The sequence below is a fragment of the Culex quinquefasciatus genome, chromosome 3 (genome assembly GCF_015732765.1).
Source record: "Culex quinquefasciatus strain JHB chromosome 3, VPISU_Cqui_1.0_pri_paternal, whole genome shotgun sequence".
Classification (NCBI taxonomy): Eukaryota; Metazoa; Arthropoda; class Insecta; order Diptera; family Culicidae; genus Culex; species Culex quinquefasciatus.
In genome coordinates this window covers 104208769-104226670 of record NC_051863.1, presented here as the reverse complement: position 1 = coordinate 104226670, position 17902 = coordinate 104208769, and the positions used below count along the sequence as shown (strand labels likewise).

Sequence of the window (17902 nt, the reverse complement as noted above, 5' to 3'; positions counted from 1 at the left end):
CGAAATTTTGAATCGGCCCTTTACATGAAGCGGTGGTATCGTCGTTGCTTGTTTAGGACAGAGAGATTTATAATCAATGCCGCCTAACATCATGCTAGCATATTTTTGCATCGATCAGAAGCTGCTGTGTAAGGGGGTGAATTCAAGAGTTGAGTGGATTACATCAATCTTCAAATTGCCAATGACAAACTGTTTTTTTAAACATGCAATTTCCTTTTTTGATATTCGCACAGAAAAAAGTTTCCGCGAAAATCGTGTGAAATCAATAACCAAACAATAAAATGCAAATGAAGCTGCCTTCTTCGAAAATGGGCATTGCATGTTTTATCATCCCATAAGCAATAGACTTTTACATCATGTTGCCCCGGATGTGGCAGTGAAATTCATATTCAGGCGAGAATATAATTTTGCTGAGTAACAATGCCGATGAAATTTGAACAAGATTTTCCGCCGGCGATAAATTGAGCTTTATAGCCCTGTTCTTTGCTGTCCTGCATCCGCGCAGAACCAGACACCGAGAGAGGCTGCTAGTTGAAGATTGCCGACGATGGAAAGTGATGGCCTGGCCGGCTTTCGTTTGCTTTTGTCACTCCACCCCAAAGGCAGCTAGTGTGGTGTGTTGTGCTAGCTCTCAATTACGAACAAAATGAAGTATTCGGGCGCTGGCAGTGGCAAAACAAACAGCAGAAACAGCATTCAATGCTACTGCTGCTCTTTCGTAAAAACAAAGATAATCCTCTTATCTCTTCACATAGACACTGGTGTGGCCAAATAAAGAAAAGCTGGCAAGGATAAAATTTAAATGATAATACTAACCGTTGGTTATTCATTGTGTGTAGGAAGAAAACACAAAAAAAACTGTAAAAGAATACAATCAATTTGCTGTTGATTTAACAGTTCCTTACATCTAATGGAGAAGCAAAAAGTGTCCCAGTGTGTCATAAATCGACGGACTCTAAAATCAGTGTCGTAAATCTAACGGGATTGGGATTTGTGAGTAATTGAATGAATCTTGTTGGCAGTATTTTGTGATCCACTGTGGACTACAAGTTAGTAAAATCGGAGCAGTATATTAAGGATCAAATTATGATAAGCAGTGTTTACTTTTTGCAACTGTCGAGAAACTTTAACTGTTTGTTTCGGAGTTGGATCATTGTATTGTACATTTTGCAAGGTTGTGCCATGATGCATACCGGTAAGTAAAAAAGAGTTTATTTTAACATTCAGCATAAAATTCTGTTACGACGATAAGTTCGAGTGTTCAGCTTAGAATCCAGAATTCAAAGTTTCGATAATCTGGAGTTCGATTATCCGGAGGTCTGCCTATGAGCTTCTGTTTATCGAATTGTGAAAACATATCTTTTTCATATTTTTCAAATTTTCTTTTTTTACGTAAAAGTTGAGTTCCTCAACCTGTGTTATATATATATACAGCAATTCCATTTCAAAAGAGCCTAAACCGAAAAAAAGTTCTCCGATCAGGCTCAATTTTTTTCTGGGGGTTCCTTGGCCAAAATAATTAGACCCGTATTTTTTTGTTTGGCCATTAGGGTGACCTTTATCGTGCTAGGGTGGTTCGAAAAATGGCAATTTTCGTCATTTTTCGCAAAAACCTCTTTTTCAAAAATCATATCTCCGCGCCATTTCATCCGATTTTAGCTGTCTTAGACGCAAAGAAAGGTGATGAGTTTGGCTATTTGGAAAAATAGTAAAAGTTCCAAAATCTAGCTTAACTATTGAAAAAGTCGTATGAAAACTTAAAATGGCGTTTTGACCGTGTCTGGACCAAAGAGCTTATGTCTGAAAATATTTTTATCGGATTCCTCGGAAAATTTCACATAACATGTAAAAAATTGGCGATGTCGAACCGTACGTTTTGGAGATACGATTTTTTGAAAATAAAAACTGCGTTTTTCGACGCGCCACGCGCAAAACGGGAAAATGACGAAATCGGCAAAAAATCAACTTTTTTCACTAAAACTGCGATAACTTTAAAATTTCAGCGATGACCTATACATGTCTGGGTACCAAAATTTTCGTAATTGAGAGACGCAACTTTTGGTACCATAACATCTATAGGTCATCGCTGAAATTTTAAAGTTATCGCAGTTTTAGTGGAAAAAGTTGATTTTTGCCGATTTCGTCATTTTCCGTTTTTGCGCGTGGCGCGTCGAAAACGCAGTTTTTTTTTCAAAAAATCATATCTCGGAAACGTACGGTTCGACATCGCCAATTTTTGATATGTTATGTGAAATTTTCCGAGGAATCCGATAAAAATATTTTCAGACATAGGCTCTTTGGTCCAGACACGGTCAAAACGCCATTTTAAGTTTTCATACGACTTTTCAATAGTTAAGCTAGATTTTGGAACTTTACTATTTTTCCCAAATAGCCAAACTCAACACCTTTCTTTTGCGTCTAAGACAGCTAAAATCGGATGAAATGGCGGAGATATGATTTTAGAAAAAGTGGTTTTTGCGAAAATGACGAAAATTGCCATTTTGAACCACCCTAGCACGATGTAGGCCACCCTAATGGCCAAACAAAAATACGGGTCTAATTATTTTGGCCAAAGAACCCCAGAAAATTTTGAGCCCGATCGGAGAACTTTTTGGTTTAGGCTCTTTCAAATGGAATTGCTATATATATATATATATATATATATATATATATATATATATATATATATATATATATATATATATATATATATATATATATATATATATATATATATATATATATATATATATATATATATATATATATATATCACTCTTCAAATTTTCTCTGTTCACGCACTCTCACCACTGATTTTTTATTTCTCTCAAGAAACTGCAATTAGGGGAGATGGGGGTAAGACGACCACCCTAAGGGAGAAGTCTCATAAAATTTACACAACTAGGTATTTTGAGCATGAGCATGAGCATGAGAGACCACCCATGGTTGTCCTTCTCCGTTGCTGAACAGAACCGTAATATCCTTTCAGCACTACTGATCATAGGCTTCGACTATCAAGTGGTATTTCCCTTATCAACAGCATGTATGAATGCGCTGAAAAGATAAAACACCATGACTTCCAGAACAAGATCAGTTGCGAATAGGTAACAGTCATTGGCCACCAACGGCGCCCGCCATGTCAGTTTGTAGATCTCGATTTTAAGGGGCGGGAATGTTAGTTAGCGCAGGTTGCTACTAGGGCAGCTGATTTACTCTGTGCTTACACCCCACGAGCGCCAGGAACCTGAAAACTTGTTAGTAGGATAGGGTGTTTGGTCAGGATTCATCATAGAAGATGATGATGCGACCCAAAATCATAGTGTTTGTTGAAAGGTATTATATTTATTCTCAAGGCAAACAATCGGTTGCTGCGGATGAGACATTTCCCGTTTAACTGTTGTTAAATTTTTAATGAAATGGTTTAATCTTAGACAGCCGGCTGTGGAAAGATAAAACCAAATAATATTTATTTATAAAATGAGGTGTTAAATGTAATGCTGCAATGAAAGCGTAGTATGATTTTAAATTATATAATCATTTAGTTCATGAATTTGTTACGGAATAGACGCGACGAACTCAATCATCAAGTGCCTTCCGATCTTCTTTCTGTTAGCTAGATAAGGTATTGATTTTCGTTGCCTCTCGAGCTACGATGCTATGGAGAGGGCTTAACACACAAACAACCGACGTCGAGCCCTCTGAGCTACGGAGCTATGGGAAGGTCTTTTCAACACAAAAAAGACTCGCGCACCACACGACGTTCTTGATGAATCAAAATAATTTTGTTATGCGATAAACCTAACGAACTCGGATCGTTTTTATCGAAAACTATATAACAATTCACGACAAAAATGCGAAACAAAAGGCACACACAAAAAAAATCACTTTTCACTCCGAATATTTTTTTACGACCACGCGCTCCCTTTGCCAATTATGCACTCAATTTACGCAACTAAGTATTTTGATCTCAAATTACGTAAATATTGTTCTACTAGTAGTATTATAAAAAATTCTTCTATGGCTTTGAACTCGACATGGTAAAGATAAAATACAGATTTATTTTTAAGAAAATACAGATCTGTCATAAAATAATCTGGCATCGTTGGGTAAGATGGTCAGTGCTACAAATAAACTTAATAATTTTGATAAATCCACCCAAATACCTACATGGTTGGTTGAACAGACTTCTCCTAACATCATAACAATTTTGGTTGAAAAAATCTAGTTTCAAATGTGAAGAAAAATGCTGTTTAAAAAATTTCATATTTTGGCTCAGTGAATTTCTTATTATTGCGACCACATTGCTGGACTCGGCTCAACGACCGACGAAATAGGCGGCGGGCCAGATGCGGGCATAAAAATGTCAAAACCTCTCCCCCTCTCACTTGGTCTCACCCTCCACCTGCACCAATTCACTGAAAAAAACCAACATAGCAAAATCAAATGTTTTTTCACGTGAGCTACTTCAAAAACCAACACGATAACTTCACATGATTTTCCTTTGACACTCACATGCTTTTCATTTCAATTGAATGTGAAATTCATTTAGCTCCAGCTGATCATTGGCACACAAACATTCAATCATTTTTGGCACGGTGTTCACGTGAGATTCAAATGAATTTCACCTTGATTTGCCCCAATCGGCTTGTCCTTTGGTTTTGAAGTGTAAGTCACATGAGATTCAAATGAATTTCATTTTGATTTGCTCCAATCGACTTGTCCTTTGATGTCCAAGTGAAATTCACGTTGGTTTCAAATGCTATCGATGACGAAAATGAATTCTAAAGCAAGATGGCAACTTCCGTAAAGTCAGAGCTAGAGCTCTCGCTCCTAATTTTAATTTCTACCCGAAAAAAGTGGTTTTTAATGTATAAAATATTGCTGGATAATTTTTAATAATATGGTAAGAAATTTCTAATGAATTCTTTACAATATTTAATACTAGAAAATTTCTAATATTTCTACAGGTAATCACGGATAGGATAACTTCCGGCGAAATTTTCCAAGACCCCCGTCCAGGCTTGTTCCGGTGCGTGAAAGTGTGAGAGATCATGTGTGGCATAGAAGTCAACTTTCGCTGATCGTCCAGAATGTGCATTTTTTTTTAAGTGTGAATCGCTCTCGAAAAAGTGAAGTTTTTGAATAGCACCTAAACTCCCAAGCTCGAGAAAATGGGGGAATTTCCATACAAATTCCCCCCTTTTCTCGAGCATGGGAGTTAAATTGTTAGTCATGCTAAAGTGTTTGTTATGTGTTGTTTGAGTTACATAAATAAAGGCAAAAATATCAAAAAGATATTAAACGTATTTTTATTTACAATCACAAATATAAAATAAACAAAAAATATGCTACATAAAATCTTCACTTGAAAATGAAGAGAAACCATTTGATTTTAATGTGCAATCCATTTCTTTCTCATAAAGATTTCATGCGATAATCATGTGGGATGACACGTGAAGTTTACGTGTTTACATTTGAATTTATAACGTCCCGCGATGACAAATTTCTAAGTGATTTGCTCATGACATTCACATGTAAAGTCGTATAGAGCAGATTCACGTGTGAAACATGTGATATTGCTATGTGACTTTCTTTCAGTGAAACGAAGCACGCGGTCACGTGATGGCGGCATCGAGCCAGAATTAGGGGTGATCATGTGGTGTAAAATGAAACTTTTTTCAAGAAAAATAATATTTTTCCGACTGAATAAAAAATTTGCGAGCATGTTCAAACAATTATTCCTAATGTTGGAGAAGTGATTAAAAATCAACATTTTAATCCATATTTTTCTATAACTTGAACTTTTTCACTCCAATTGAGAACCCCTAGGTCTATCCACGACCGTTTCCAAAGACCGTGAGAGGATGCCAGAAAATCCAGCTACCAACTAAATCCACAAAATGAAAAACTGTGAATGTTTACTACAAAACAAACACAATTTGATGCAAAATAATTAGTTTGTGTATTTTGGTTAGAATAAGTAAATCAAAATTATGTAAACAATATTAAATTATCGATTTTTATGAAAAGTTTGAAAGGATTTCATACTATTCAATGAGTTATGCTATATCACAGTAAAGAATGTTGTCGAAACGGCATTTTGATTAAAAATGGATAGTTATATCGAAAATGTTTTTCCTAATCTACAAATATGTCTTAATAGTAAAAAAAAACTGTCAAAAATATAACTTATATCAAATAATATTTACAATATGGGTGGCCGTCTTACCCCCGGAGGAGGTGACCGTCTTGCCCCCAAATAACTTATTTTTAAAACATTTTTGCAAATAGCTCATCGCGTTTTTAAACTTTTCCGAGGGACATAATCTAGGGAAAACTTCAATTTAACATGAAAAAATATTTGAAGACAGGAAAACATATTGTTATCTATCAAAAATGCCTAAGTTGTAATTCATGAAAATAACATCCAGTTTCAAGTTCAAAAATTATTTGTTTATGATGAGCAGAGTGGCACGTTGGTCGGATTTATTCCGGAGAAAACGCGTGATTTGCTTAACTAAACTGGAGAGCTTTATTGAACGCGTGCTTTTGCCTTCCTCACCTCAATGAGGAAAGGCTATAAAATCACTCGAAAAACGAACTTCTCTGTTCGACCTCGTAGACCCACCTTCACGTATACCTATCGACTCAGAATCAAATTCTGAACAAATGTCTGTGCGTGTGTCTGGATGTGAGTCCGTGCACCGAAAAATATGCACTCGATTATCTCCGGACTGGCTGAACCGATTTGAACCGTTTTGATCTCATTCGATCCGTCTTGGGATCCCACATGACCCTAGTTAATATTATGAAGCTTGGAAAAGTACTTCAAAAGTTATGCTTAAAAAACGATTTGGCTAGAGTTTGAAATATTGTAAAAAAGGGTGGTTTTTGTAAGAGAACCCGTCATGCTATACATTGTTAGAAAGGTATTTGAAATACCTTTCTAACGCGTCCGAAAGATTGAAGTTCTGACAACCCCATCAAAAGTAATGAACACTTATGTGTTATTTATAAACATTTTTGAGGCCGGATCTAAAATATTTTTATGAAAAAGTTGTCCGGATCTATCATGCGACCCATCGTTGGATAGGTAATCAAAAACAACAAGCCCAAAAGATTGAAGATCTGACAAGCCTATCAAAAGTTATAAGTACTTTAGTGTTTTTAATGATCTTTTTTTGAGGCCGAATCTCAGATATTTTGATAAAAATAGGTATTATTTACACAATTTTTTGAGGCTGTGTGGTATATTCACTTAATGAATGCGAGGAAGGCACCAACCACGTAAAGGTGGATTCAGTAACGTTTTTTTTTTTACAACGGATGGCGCAACAAACTTGTTGTTGTTGTTTTGCAGCTCTGACAGCTGCGCGTGAGGTCGACAGGGGGTTCGGCCGACTAGGTCGACTCGATGACAACAACAGGGTTGTTCATCTCAACACCCCCGCTCAATCCTGGGAGTCGCCATGTCCCGCGCGATGCCACCGGATCACAATGATCAGCCCCCGCTGAATCAGCACACTCACGACATCCACTTGTTCCGGGAGGGAACGCTGGTTTGGTCGATCAAACCGCTCCGCCGCCAGCTGCTGCAGCGGTCGAGCTCGAAGTCTTCGGAGGATGGCGGGACGCTGGCGCTTTCTTCTTCTTGTCCTGCTCCTCGATGTACTTTTTCCGCGCAGCACAGCCACGGAATTCGCTGTGTGGTTTCCACCAGTTCACGCACTTGACGCGCGCTTTGTGCTGCTGGGTGTTTTCCCCCAGCTGGTCTTTCCGCGGAAGATTGCACCTTTCGGTGAAGTGGGTCTCTCCGCACTTTACGCACCGGGGCGGAAAATTGCAATTTCTTGAGCCATGTCCAAATTTTTGGACAGCGGTGGCATTGGGCTGCATCGGCCGGATTCTTCGTGTAGAATCGCCACGTGACAAAGAAGCCGTCCAGTGCTTTAATCCGCCGTAGGTCCTGGATTTTGACGGACCTGCGATCGAAGTACAGGAGGTACAAGGTGTACGTACCTGTCACCGTAGTCGATTTTGAGAGCACCTTTATCTCTCGAGGCTTTACCTTGACGCCCGTCAGGTGTTCTTCCAGGTTGGAGATCGGGTGATCCGGATATCCCTGAAGGACGATCTTCACTGGGACCTTCTCTGCAGGGTCAAATGTAAAACATTTGAAGTTTCGCAACTTCAACTTCTTCACCACAAAGTCGAAATTCAGCTTTTTGTGTGTAATCACTTGCACAGAAGTTTTACTAATTTTGAGACAATATTGGAGTCCCTCAACCCAGTTAACTCAATCGGAATTCTGAAACGGAATTCAATCTGAATCGTTCACGTATTCCGTTTCAAATGCAACAACCGATTCCATGTACGTACCGGTTGTTGCGTTTGAAACGGAACACGTAAACGATTCGAATTGAATTCCGATTGAGTTAACTGGGAAGTAACTCGTCAACATCGTCAGCCAACGTATCCAAAACAAAAATTGGAGGTGGTCGTCGTTCCTTCAGAGAGTTACCGTTTTTCTGCTTTCCTTGCTTGCGCGCAAGTTCAGGAGCGGCCGTGGCTGACTGGTTACGGTGTTTGCTTTGTAAGCGAATGGTTCTGGGTTCGATGCCCATCTGCTCCCAACGAGAAAGTTTAGAACACAGAAATTTGAAATGATGAATATGAACGAAAAATCAAAGTCGCTCGAAGCGGGGTTCGATCCTCCGTCCTTTGGATTGGTAAGCAAAAATGCTAACCACTAGGCCATGACGACTTGGTGAGCTTGGACTGGAATTAGAAATACTGTTACAGAGAGCGAGTTGTGGCGCTATAACCACGGCAAATAGTGTCCAGGGCATTCGTGGAAATACAATGTCCCGTCCCAGAGGGCCCCGGAGTACCAAACCTTCTTAGCATGGTGCTTCCAACGAATACAGTCAAAATCTCGGAGCGTATGGTGGTGTGTCCCCACGCTTCTTCCTCCCCTGTCGATTCAGAATTGTGTTGTTGTTCGAACACTCAGTGCTCAAACTCAACCCAATAGGGGGATGGCGTCGCTATTTTTAGACCACATTTTCCACTTTTTCTCATCGAAACCGACTACTTTATCGACTTCATTTTGCTGGGCGAGATAGGACGTCGTCTATTTTTAGACGATGACTCAGCACTTTTCCACTCTTGCGCTTAGAAAAACCAGATGGCGGCACGATGTAACGCCACGTCCCTATTACGAGTCATCTCTGCGATACGGCTTTACGCAGTAGGCCTGGCCGCTTTAACACTTGTGATGTTTCAAAGCATTCCGATGCAATGGCGCACTACAAATGTTAATAAATGACAAGAAGAATGCTAGGCGTCATCTAACCTAAGGCACTATCCAGGATCCCTTCGAAAGATTGGCTGCGCTAGGGTCTGATTAAATTAGATTAGATTAGATTTCCTTGCTTGCGCGCAAGTTCATCATCGTCATCGTCGTCGCCAGCACTGCTGCTGTCACTGTCGGTGTTGTTTTCATCTCCACTCAGCATCTCGAATTCGTTGCTGGTGGGAACGTTGGAAGTGGTTGTTGCCGTAGTGCTGGTGGACTGCTGCTGTTGCTGGCCGGAAGTGCTTCCGGATACCCGGGTCGATTGTCTCGTCCGTACTGGGGACTCACGTGGGCGGTATGACACGTGTAAAAATGAAGGATCGGTGAAGTCACCGGGCACGCTCCCGTGCGCAATGGCGGTCGATGCGGTCTCTGTCGGTAGATGAACTTCGTGGGTTTTTCGAGCCGCACTCGAGCTGCCTCGGCCACGGTCGGCCCTTGGCATGCTGGAGGAGCAAACTCGCGGGTGATCACGGTGAATTACGGTGAAAAAATCGAAAAGTTTGAAGAGATCCGAACACTTGACTGTTTGTTCCATCTTGATCCGGATCGAACCAAATTAGCAGAATCTTTGGCTGCAAATGTTTTGATGCACCCTTCAGCAGAGCAATTCTTGTGAAAAAGGAAAGTTGCTTGTTTTAATGTTTAAGAGATTAAACCACAGAAAAATATTTACAAACTTGTTGATTTGGAAACAAAATTGCACACGTTCTGCGAATCGGCCATCTTGCCTTAACAACTAGACAATCTAATGGGAAGTTGGCCGAGCTTTCAGGTAAAAATATTTACGAGACTGAAAAATCAAGTCTGTCATAAAGAAATTGTCGAAAACCATCCAAAAACTATTTTTTTCATATACACTGGTTGGTCACTTTTTCGTTTGACACTTTTTTTGTTGGTTGGTCAAAGTCAAACGAACTGTCACTTTTTATACAGCGCTCACGCACACTATCAAAACAAACGTTCAGTAGTGTGTGTGACCTCCGTGTAAAAGGAGTGTCAAGCTAAAAAGTGATCCCGTTCGTTTGACAACGATTGGTGTCAACCATCGGGGTTTGAGTGTAGAATTGTTTTTCTTAACTTATTTTTATTAGGTCCTTTTAGGTGCTGTGACCAGGTTGGGACCGAGGATCAGTAAAACAATATATAATAACAAAAAAATCCTTAAATTCCATACTTGGAGATCATGTAACTGACGAGGGTTACTTGGTCCAAGCGGGTCTTGCAGGTCTTGAACCTGCCGATGTACTTGGAGATAATCCCCTACAGCTCAGCCGAACTGTAGAGAGTGTAGAAATTGTCGAAAACCATATAAAAACCAATTTTTCCAACATTTTTAGATTTAAAACCGCTGTAACTTCACAAGGATTTGACTTAGTACAGTGGTCAATATGGAGACTTTTATGTAAAATTGTCTAGAAAATCGATTCCTGTATTTGGTCTTTGAAAGATTTGACGTTTAGAGCACTTTTCAAAAAAAGTTTTCAGTAAATATTTTTTTTTATTTTTTAGGTGGGTTGCTCTATTCTGCATTTTTTGTGAGTCTTTTTGTAACATCTTAGGTTATTTTCACAAAATTTTGAACGAAAAAAAATCGTGCGCTCATCTTTAAATTTGACTTTTAAACTAAAAATCAGAATATCTCATAAAAGTGGCGTGTTTTTTTCTTACAGTGTATTTTTTTCGGCATGGAGTCAACATATTTTTGCCTTCCTCACCTTACTGAGGAAAGGCTTTAAAATCACTCGGAAAATGAATTTCTCAATCTCAACCTCGTAGACTCACCTTCATGTATACCTATCGGCTCAGAATCAAATTCTAAACAAATGTCTGTGCGTGTATCTGAATGTGAGTCCGTGCACCGAAAAATATGCACACGATTTATTTCCGGACTGGCTGAACCGATTTGGATCGTTTTGGTCTCATTCGATCCGTCTTGACCCTAGTTAATATTATTATGTTTTGTTACGTATTTCAAAAGTTATGCTAAAAACCCGATTTAATCCCACCTGGGGTGAGATAGAGCCTTTCTTACTAAAGAATATAAAAATAGTAGAACTTCTTTAAATTCATAACAACGACTTTGTTTATTTATAACGTCAGTACAAGAGAAAGTCTAATGATGAAAGCAAAGTTTTATAAATGATATGCTTTCCAAAAGAAATAAAAAAACGCATTTTTCACCAAAAGAATATTTGTAATCGTACATATTCCTAATCAAAAACGTTACTTAATCCACCTATAAGGTGGTTGGAGCCTTCCTCACATTATTGTTTGCGTTTTTTCTTGTATTTTAATTAATAAAATGTTTAATTCTGTATACGTGTATGAGTTAATCAATCGACATTTGTTGTAATCAGGCTTGTCACAAATACAGTTTTTTTTTTTGGCGCAGACCAAACACTCTAATATAATTTTTAAGAAAAGCATTTTTACTTAAAACTAAACATGCCAGATGGTGCTGAAAATAAGGATCTTTTTAACCATTTTTCAACATAACTGTTCAAAATAATTGTGACTGTTAATAATAATTGAATAATGTTTTGAGTCTGTGTTTAAAAACAGTCGACAGATTATTCCATTTGTTCACATTTTTCTTGGTAAAAATGATATATTTTCGAAACAAATATAGCAAGACTATGTATTCTGTTCACTCCTAACGTAAATATCCACTGACGTGAACGGAATTCACTTTTTGCGTACTTGGCCCAATCACATTATTTTGCTAGAGAATGAAAAATAATTTCTAACAAGAAAATACCTGACGAGAATTATGCGTGGAAGTACTACAATAAAACAAACAGACTTAATGTTGTTTCAATGATTTCATGCAAAAAATTAAATGGACCAAAACCAGAGTTTAACCACGCGTGGACACCGCTATTAAAACGAACAGACAGACTCTTTGTTAACACTTAGGCTTTGACCCATTTACATTGTTTTGCTTGATTTTTCCGAAAAAATGACATCGTAAAATCATGCGTAGAACAACAGACCAACAGTTCCTAGTTTTGCTGGCAAAACGCACTTTGTCAAAATCACATCCACGATCCTCCCTGGTTAGGGTATCTAATTAAAACACTTCCCCCGCCGAGCCCTGATAAGCTTTGAACAATTTATTTACCTGAAACTTCTTATGGACTCCGACAGCTAGCGAAAGTAGAAAGCTTTACGTTCAACCATCAAAGACGTCGGAGACATCGGCGAAATTACTTTCCTGGGTAGGCCAGAAGTGACGGTCATCAGCAGAACATTTAGTCAAGAGCGAAACGCTTTGCCCTGATTAAGGAATCAGGATTCTTACTAGTATTTTCCGGCTTCAGCATATCCTCGTACAAACTTGATCACCCCGTCTGCTGGTGGAGGATTAAAAGAAATCACTAAATGGACACCGGTGCCAATAAAATTCTTATCGTATCTTTACGTTTTTAATCGGTTGCGCGATAAAAAGTCTGGAATTTTCTCAAGATTTGTTTTTGTTTATTTTTGTTCGAATAACACAGGGTAGTGAACAATGACAGTCGATGGTCGATCAATAGAGCTGTGCCGTTCTACTTTACACGCTCGTTCAAAATCACTTTTTTTTTTGCTCATAACAAAATCGACTCGTAAATGAGTAAATGAGGTATTTGTCAAATTTGAGTGGATTTCAATCAGATATGTTACGAAAGTCAGGGGATAGGGAAAGTGGTGAAAAATTACTACAGTTCGTGTTAGCGCGCATGTAAAAAGTAGCTTTTTATTTTACAAGTTTGGTTTTAAAAACTAGGAGAAATTTGCATATATTAGGATGGTTTAGAATAGAGTCCTTAAGCCCTTTGTATTTTTTTATGTACAACGATGAAAAACACGATAAATACCATTTTTGATCACTTTTTCACTTTAAAGCAAAAAATAAAAATTAAAATGACGAGACGTTTCACAATGGATCAACTGTGGTCCTCTCAGGAAGAATTGGGTCCTAAAATGAAGCTTAGATTGCTGATATTATTGTTTACAGCGGTAAAGCTTATTTTTCTAAGTACATTGACCCTTTGTACGACCACAAAGACGTTAAAATGGATTTTTAAATCAATTTTGAAAAATTAACCTCGCGGTCCTTCTTGACAGAAAAGCTCCTGCTTGACAGCTCGTTCCAAGGGGACCATAGTTGATCCATCGAAAAAATGTTGTCTTGTCGAAAAAAATGTTTGCATTAAAATGAAAAAAAGTGATCAGAAATGGTTTTTAATCGTGTTTTTACCGTAGTACATAAAAATTGACAAAGGGCTTTAATACCCAATTGTCAAGTTGGATGCTTTCTGTCAAAAAGGGCTACGAACTTAATTTATTTTAATTAAATAAAAAAAAATCAATTTTAAATCCTTTGCGGTCGTACTCAGAAAAATAAGCTGTATCGTTGTAAACAATAATATACACCAATAATGTCCAAAAGCCCCACGTTAATTTTTATGTCGACGTTAAAAAAAACTCTTGAAACCTCGCTTGAAACCCATTTCTGATATTTTTTTATTTCATTGCAAAAAAAATGGTTCTCTTGGAAAGAGCTGTCAAATAGGACCTTTTCTGTCAAGAAGGACCACGAAGCTATTTAAAAAAAAAATGGATTTAAAAATCCATTACAAATCCTTTGTGGCCGTTCAAAAGGTCATAGTACTCAACAAAATAAGCTTTATCGTTGTAAACAACAAACAAAAGTCGAGAACAGAACACTGATGAAGTCAGCAAGTAGTAGACGAAAGACGTATCTGTCAAGATATTAAAATATATAGCGGAATTAAAAGGAACAACTCGTCTCTTTGTATTCATAGTAATGCATTCTGCTAAAACTCTCAACCAAACTACAACAACAATATGTATCAGCAATTAAAGCTTAATTTTAGGACCCAATTGGGTACTAAAACCCTATGTAAATTTTTATGTACAACGGTGAAAAACACGATTAAAAACCATTTCTGATCACTTTTTTCATTTGTATGCAAAAAAAAGTTATTGACAAGACAACATTTTTTTCGATGGATCAACTATGGTCCCCTTGGAACGAGCTGTCTAGTAGGACCTTTTCTGTCAAGTAGGACCGTGAGGTTAATTTTTCAAAATTGATTTAAAAATCCATTTTAAACTCTTTGTGGTCGTACAAAGGGTCATTGTACTCAGAAAAATAAGCTTTATCGTTGTGAAAAATAATATTAGCTATTTAAGCTTAAATATGGACCCAATTGATTTCTAAAATTAAGCTTAATTAAGCTCGACACATTACATAGAGTTATCTACGCGCGCATGTATTGCATGTACGTACACAAAAAAGATTGAGGTTAAATTTTGTACCCTCCAGCAAAACAAATGGCGTGCTAGTGTGCGTGAGATCGGGCTTAGATAACTCTATTACATATTTATATAGTTATCTAAGCCCGATCTCACTCACACTTCGGTTTTGTCGGGGCTGGAACCTCGAGCTCGGAGCCAGCACCGGTCTGGAACCTTGCCTGAAACTTTGATCGAAAAGTAGCCATTTTCTTTAAATCTGTTTAGCGTGCATCGCCTGCTAGCTGCAACCGTCAATAAACAAAATCAAAACAAAAGCACGGACAGGTGTTGCAAGAGTTTTTCGCAATTATTTAGACTAATTTGTGCGTTTCTTCCGATGCCGTGACCACTCGCTGGACTTGAATCGTGTTGGGCCGCTGCTGATGCAGCCGGAGAACACCCGAAACGGGCGGAGGGAGCGGATTTAGGCGACGGAAAAAAGCACGGAGTACGATTCCGGAACCGCATAGGACCAACATCGGCACCGAGCTGGGATTTCTTCCGACCGCTGACGGGGCCTTGAACGCCGCTATGGACTACGATAAGACCGTAGAAGCCATGGATACGCAAGCTCTATAACGCGTTAGATCCCCTGAACGTGCAGGCGCTGGCCCCGACGACAGTGGTAAACCCAGCGGACGGAGGTGGTGGCGAAGCAGTGACCGCCGGTCCCCAAACAGATGAACATAAGCGATCAGGACAATCTGGACGACGAGGTCCGGTCGGAAGCGACCTTTAACTTTTAGGTGGAGAATCTGAGCAAGCTGACGGATTCGGTCCTGTCGCAGGTGTATTACGTGCGCAATCTGCCCTGGGAGATAATGGCCATGCGGCGAACCAACAACACAACGTCGCCGCCCAGCTAAGCTTCTTCCTGCAGTGTAACGGCGAAAGTGACACCGCAAACTGGAGATGTTCGGAGTCGGCCGAACTGCGGCTGCTTTCGGTCATCCCGAACCGGGATCCGTTCGTGCGCTAAATCCGTCACGTGTTAAGTCGCGTCGATAACGATTGGGGCTCGAACAGGAGCAGCGAAAGGTCGAGCGGAAAGATTGGCTGCGAAAAGAGACAAGATGCTGAAAGAACACGGCGAACGGTTTGGGATAGTGGTGAAAGTTTTCCTGGAGCCGGAGCAAAAAGCGTAAGTTTGTCGAGGCGGAAAAGCCGGACGAGTTGGTGCTGAAGAAGATAGTGAAAAGCAAGGTGTTTTGAAAAGCGCAAACTGAAGAAGGCTCAAAAATAAAATTTGAATTTGTTTCTCACAGCGAATTTATTCAATTTATTGCTCTGTAGCAGAATGACTCCCCTTCGTCGTACAGATTGTGCTTGATTTCCCGCATCTCTCAGGTGGACACGAACCGCGGGTTGGAATCCTCAGTTGCCTCAACGTACACTTCCTGTTCCGTTGCACCGGTCGTAAGTGCCTTACCTTCTCTCGCAGTTCGGCTTCTTCGGTGGGAGCGACACCTTAGAAAAGCAATCCACCTTAAAGACCTCCGGGTCTTTTGTGGTCTTTGTTGCAAGTTTCTGCTCATTTATTGGCTTCCGAAGGTAATGTATGGTGAGCCACCCAAAACCTTTTTTACGCAAATGGACCGATGTTTTACTTCCCCATCCGATAGAAGACGTGATCAGGCGAATGCCACCGGATCCGTCTGGGATTGAACCCAGGCCTTACTGGGGTGAGAGACTACCACGCTAACCACTTAAGACAAATTCCCTCCAAATCAAATATTTTTCGTATGGAGCATAAACAATCGCTGAACGTCGATGAACGCCGTGTCGCGGTCGTCGGTTGCCTCGCGGTGCCGATGTTTTTTACCATTCCGGCGTGATTAGCGGAATTTTGCACTTGCACAGTGCGATGTATTGGCGACATGTGCAGAGTTTTGATACGCGATGGCGGCTGCTTTCCGTGGCAGCTCGTGAGAGTCAGCTCGTCTTGCATCCTCGGACCTGTTCAAACACTGAACAGACGATCTGGTGTGCTTCCAGGAACGTCTCACTCAGCAGTCCCAGAACCAAGACCTTCCTGGTGGAAGAGGCCTATCACGGCCACCTCCATCACGACTATCGTTTCCACCAGAAGACTGTCTCGTGGTTAACCAATCCGGCGAGGACTTCCCTCGACACGTGGTCACCGTCATCATTTGCTTCATCTCGTTGCACCGTTAAATGATTTCTCGAACCGTGACCAACTTGCCGATGCTCTCCACGTTTACCTCCCGGATCGAACCCACCATCATGCGGCTTATTCGAATTGTGCGTCCGGGACTGTCCGATCAGTACAACCAGCGGTCTGATCGACGACATCTGATCCTTTCCAGTGACACTGCCATCCTTACAAGGGTAATCTCCACCATTGGACAGTGGGGCTACCCCACTGGAGCCAGCGGATAATCTCCCCGATCATCGTTTTATGGTCATGGAGTACGGACACCACGTTTCGAGGAGGGTGAGGAGTCCTCGATGGATTGGTTCACCACCAGACGATATATCACATGATAGAACTTTTTCTATACTCAGTACACTTCCTCCGAGGCCACCGGTAAACGGTTCCGGAGTGGTCCGATCGGGCCAAAGGACACCGGCATGATAATAGATGATTAATGATTTCAATTTTACGAAGTTTGATAAGCAACAGGTCGACTTTTGAATATCACAATCATCGGAATCATTTGCGTGGTACCATGGAATCGGTTCCGGAGTGGCCACAGATACCCTGAACTGACCCAATATAGTCAGTATACCTATGTACTACAAATAACGTTTCATAACATTAGCTCAAATGTCGATTGAATGACAAAAGCTTTAAAAAAAACCTGCTTGACGGATGTTCCGGGTTGCCGGATCCGGTGGCCACTTTGGACAAATTACCTCACCGGGAACACAAAATCACAGTTAATGCCCGTGAAATGCAACTGGAAGTAACCCGCTAGATGTTACCGTTTGGGAGATACAGGCCCTCGAAGTCGGGGCCTCAAAAGGATCAACGCGTTAATTAACGTGCTCCGTTCACGTTCACGTTCAGATCAACGTAGGCTCCGTTCGCGTTCACGTTAATTTTAACGATTAACGATTCCGTTAAGTTAAACGCCGTTTATTTAAACGTTTAACAGCACTGGTCATCTTAGACCAACCACCCCACTCACCCCTTATCATATTTTATTATTGTTATTTTATTGTTGTTATCATATTTTATTATTGTATTGTCGATTTTATGTGTTAAAAGAAATG

At 40.0% G+C, this 17902-nt stretch overlaps 1 protein-coding gene across 11 annotated transcripts in view; it reads left to right on the top strand.

Moving 5' to 3' along the window:
- LOC6030950 (lachesin) overlaps positions 1-17902 on the top strand; it is a 138199-nt gene that overhangs the window by 36017 nt on the left and 84280 nt on the right. For 4 of the 11 annotated variants that reach the window (XM_038259893.1, XM_038259892.1, XM_038259891.1 and 1 more), the window contains exon 2: positions 840-1195. The exons of 2 other annotated variants lie outside the window; for them this stretch is intronic. In XM_038259893.1, coding sequence (XP_038115821.1) covers positions 1087-1195 — 109 coding nt within the window. In that variant the 5' untranslated portion in view covers positions 840-1086. Of the gene's footprint in view, positions 1-755; positions 1196-17902 lie in introns of all 11 variants that reach the window. 5 more of the 11 variants (XM_038259895.1, XM_038259890.1, XM_038259897.1 and 2 more) reach the window with 3 other exon arrangements.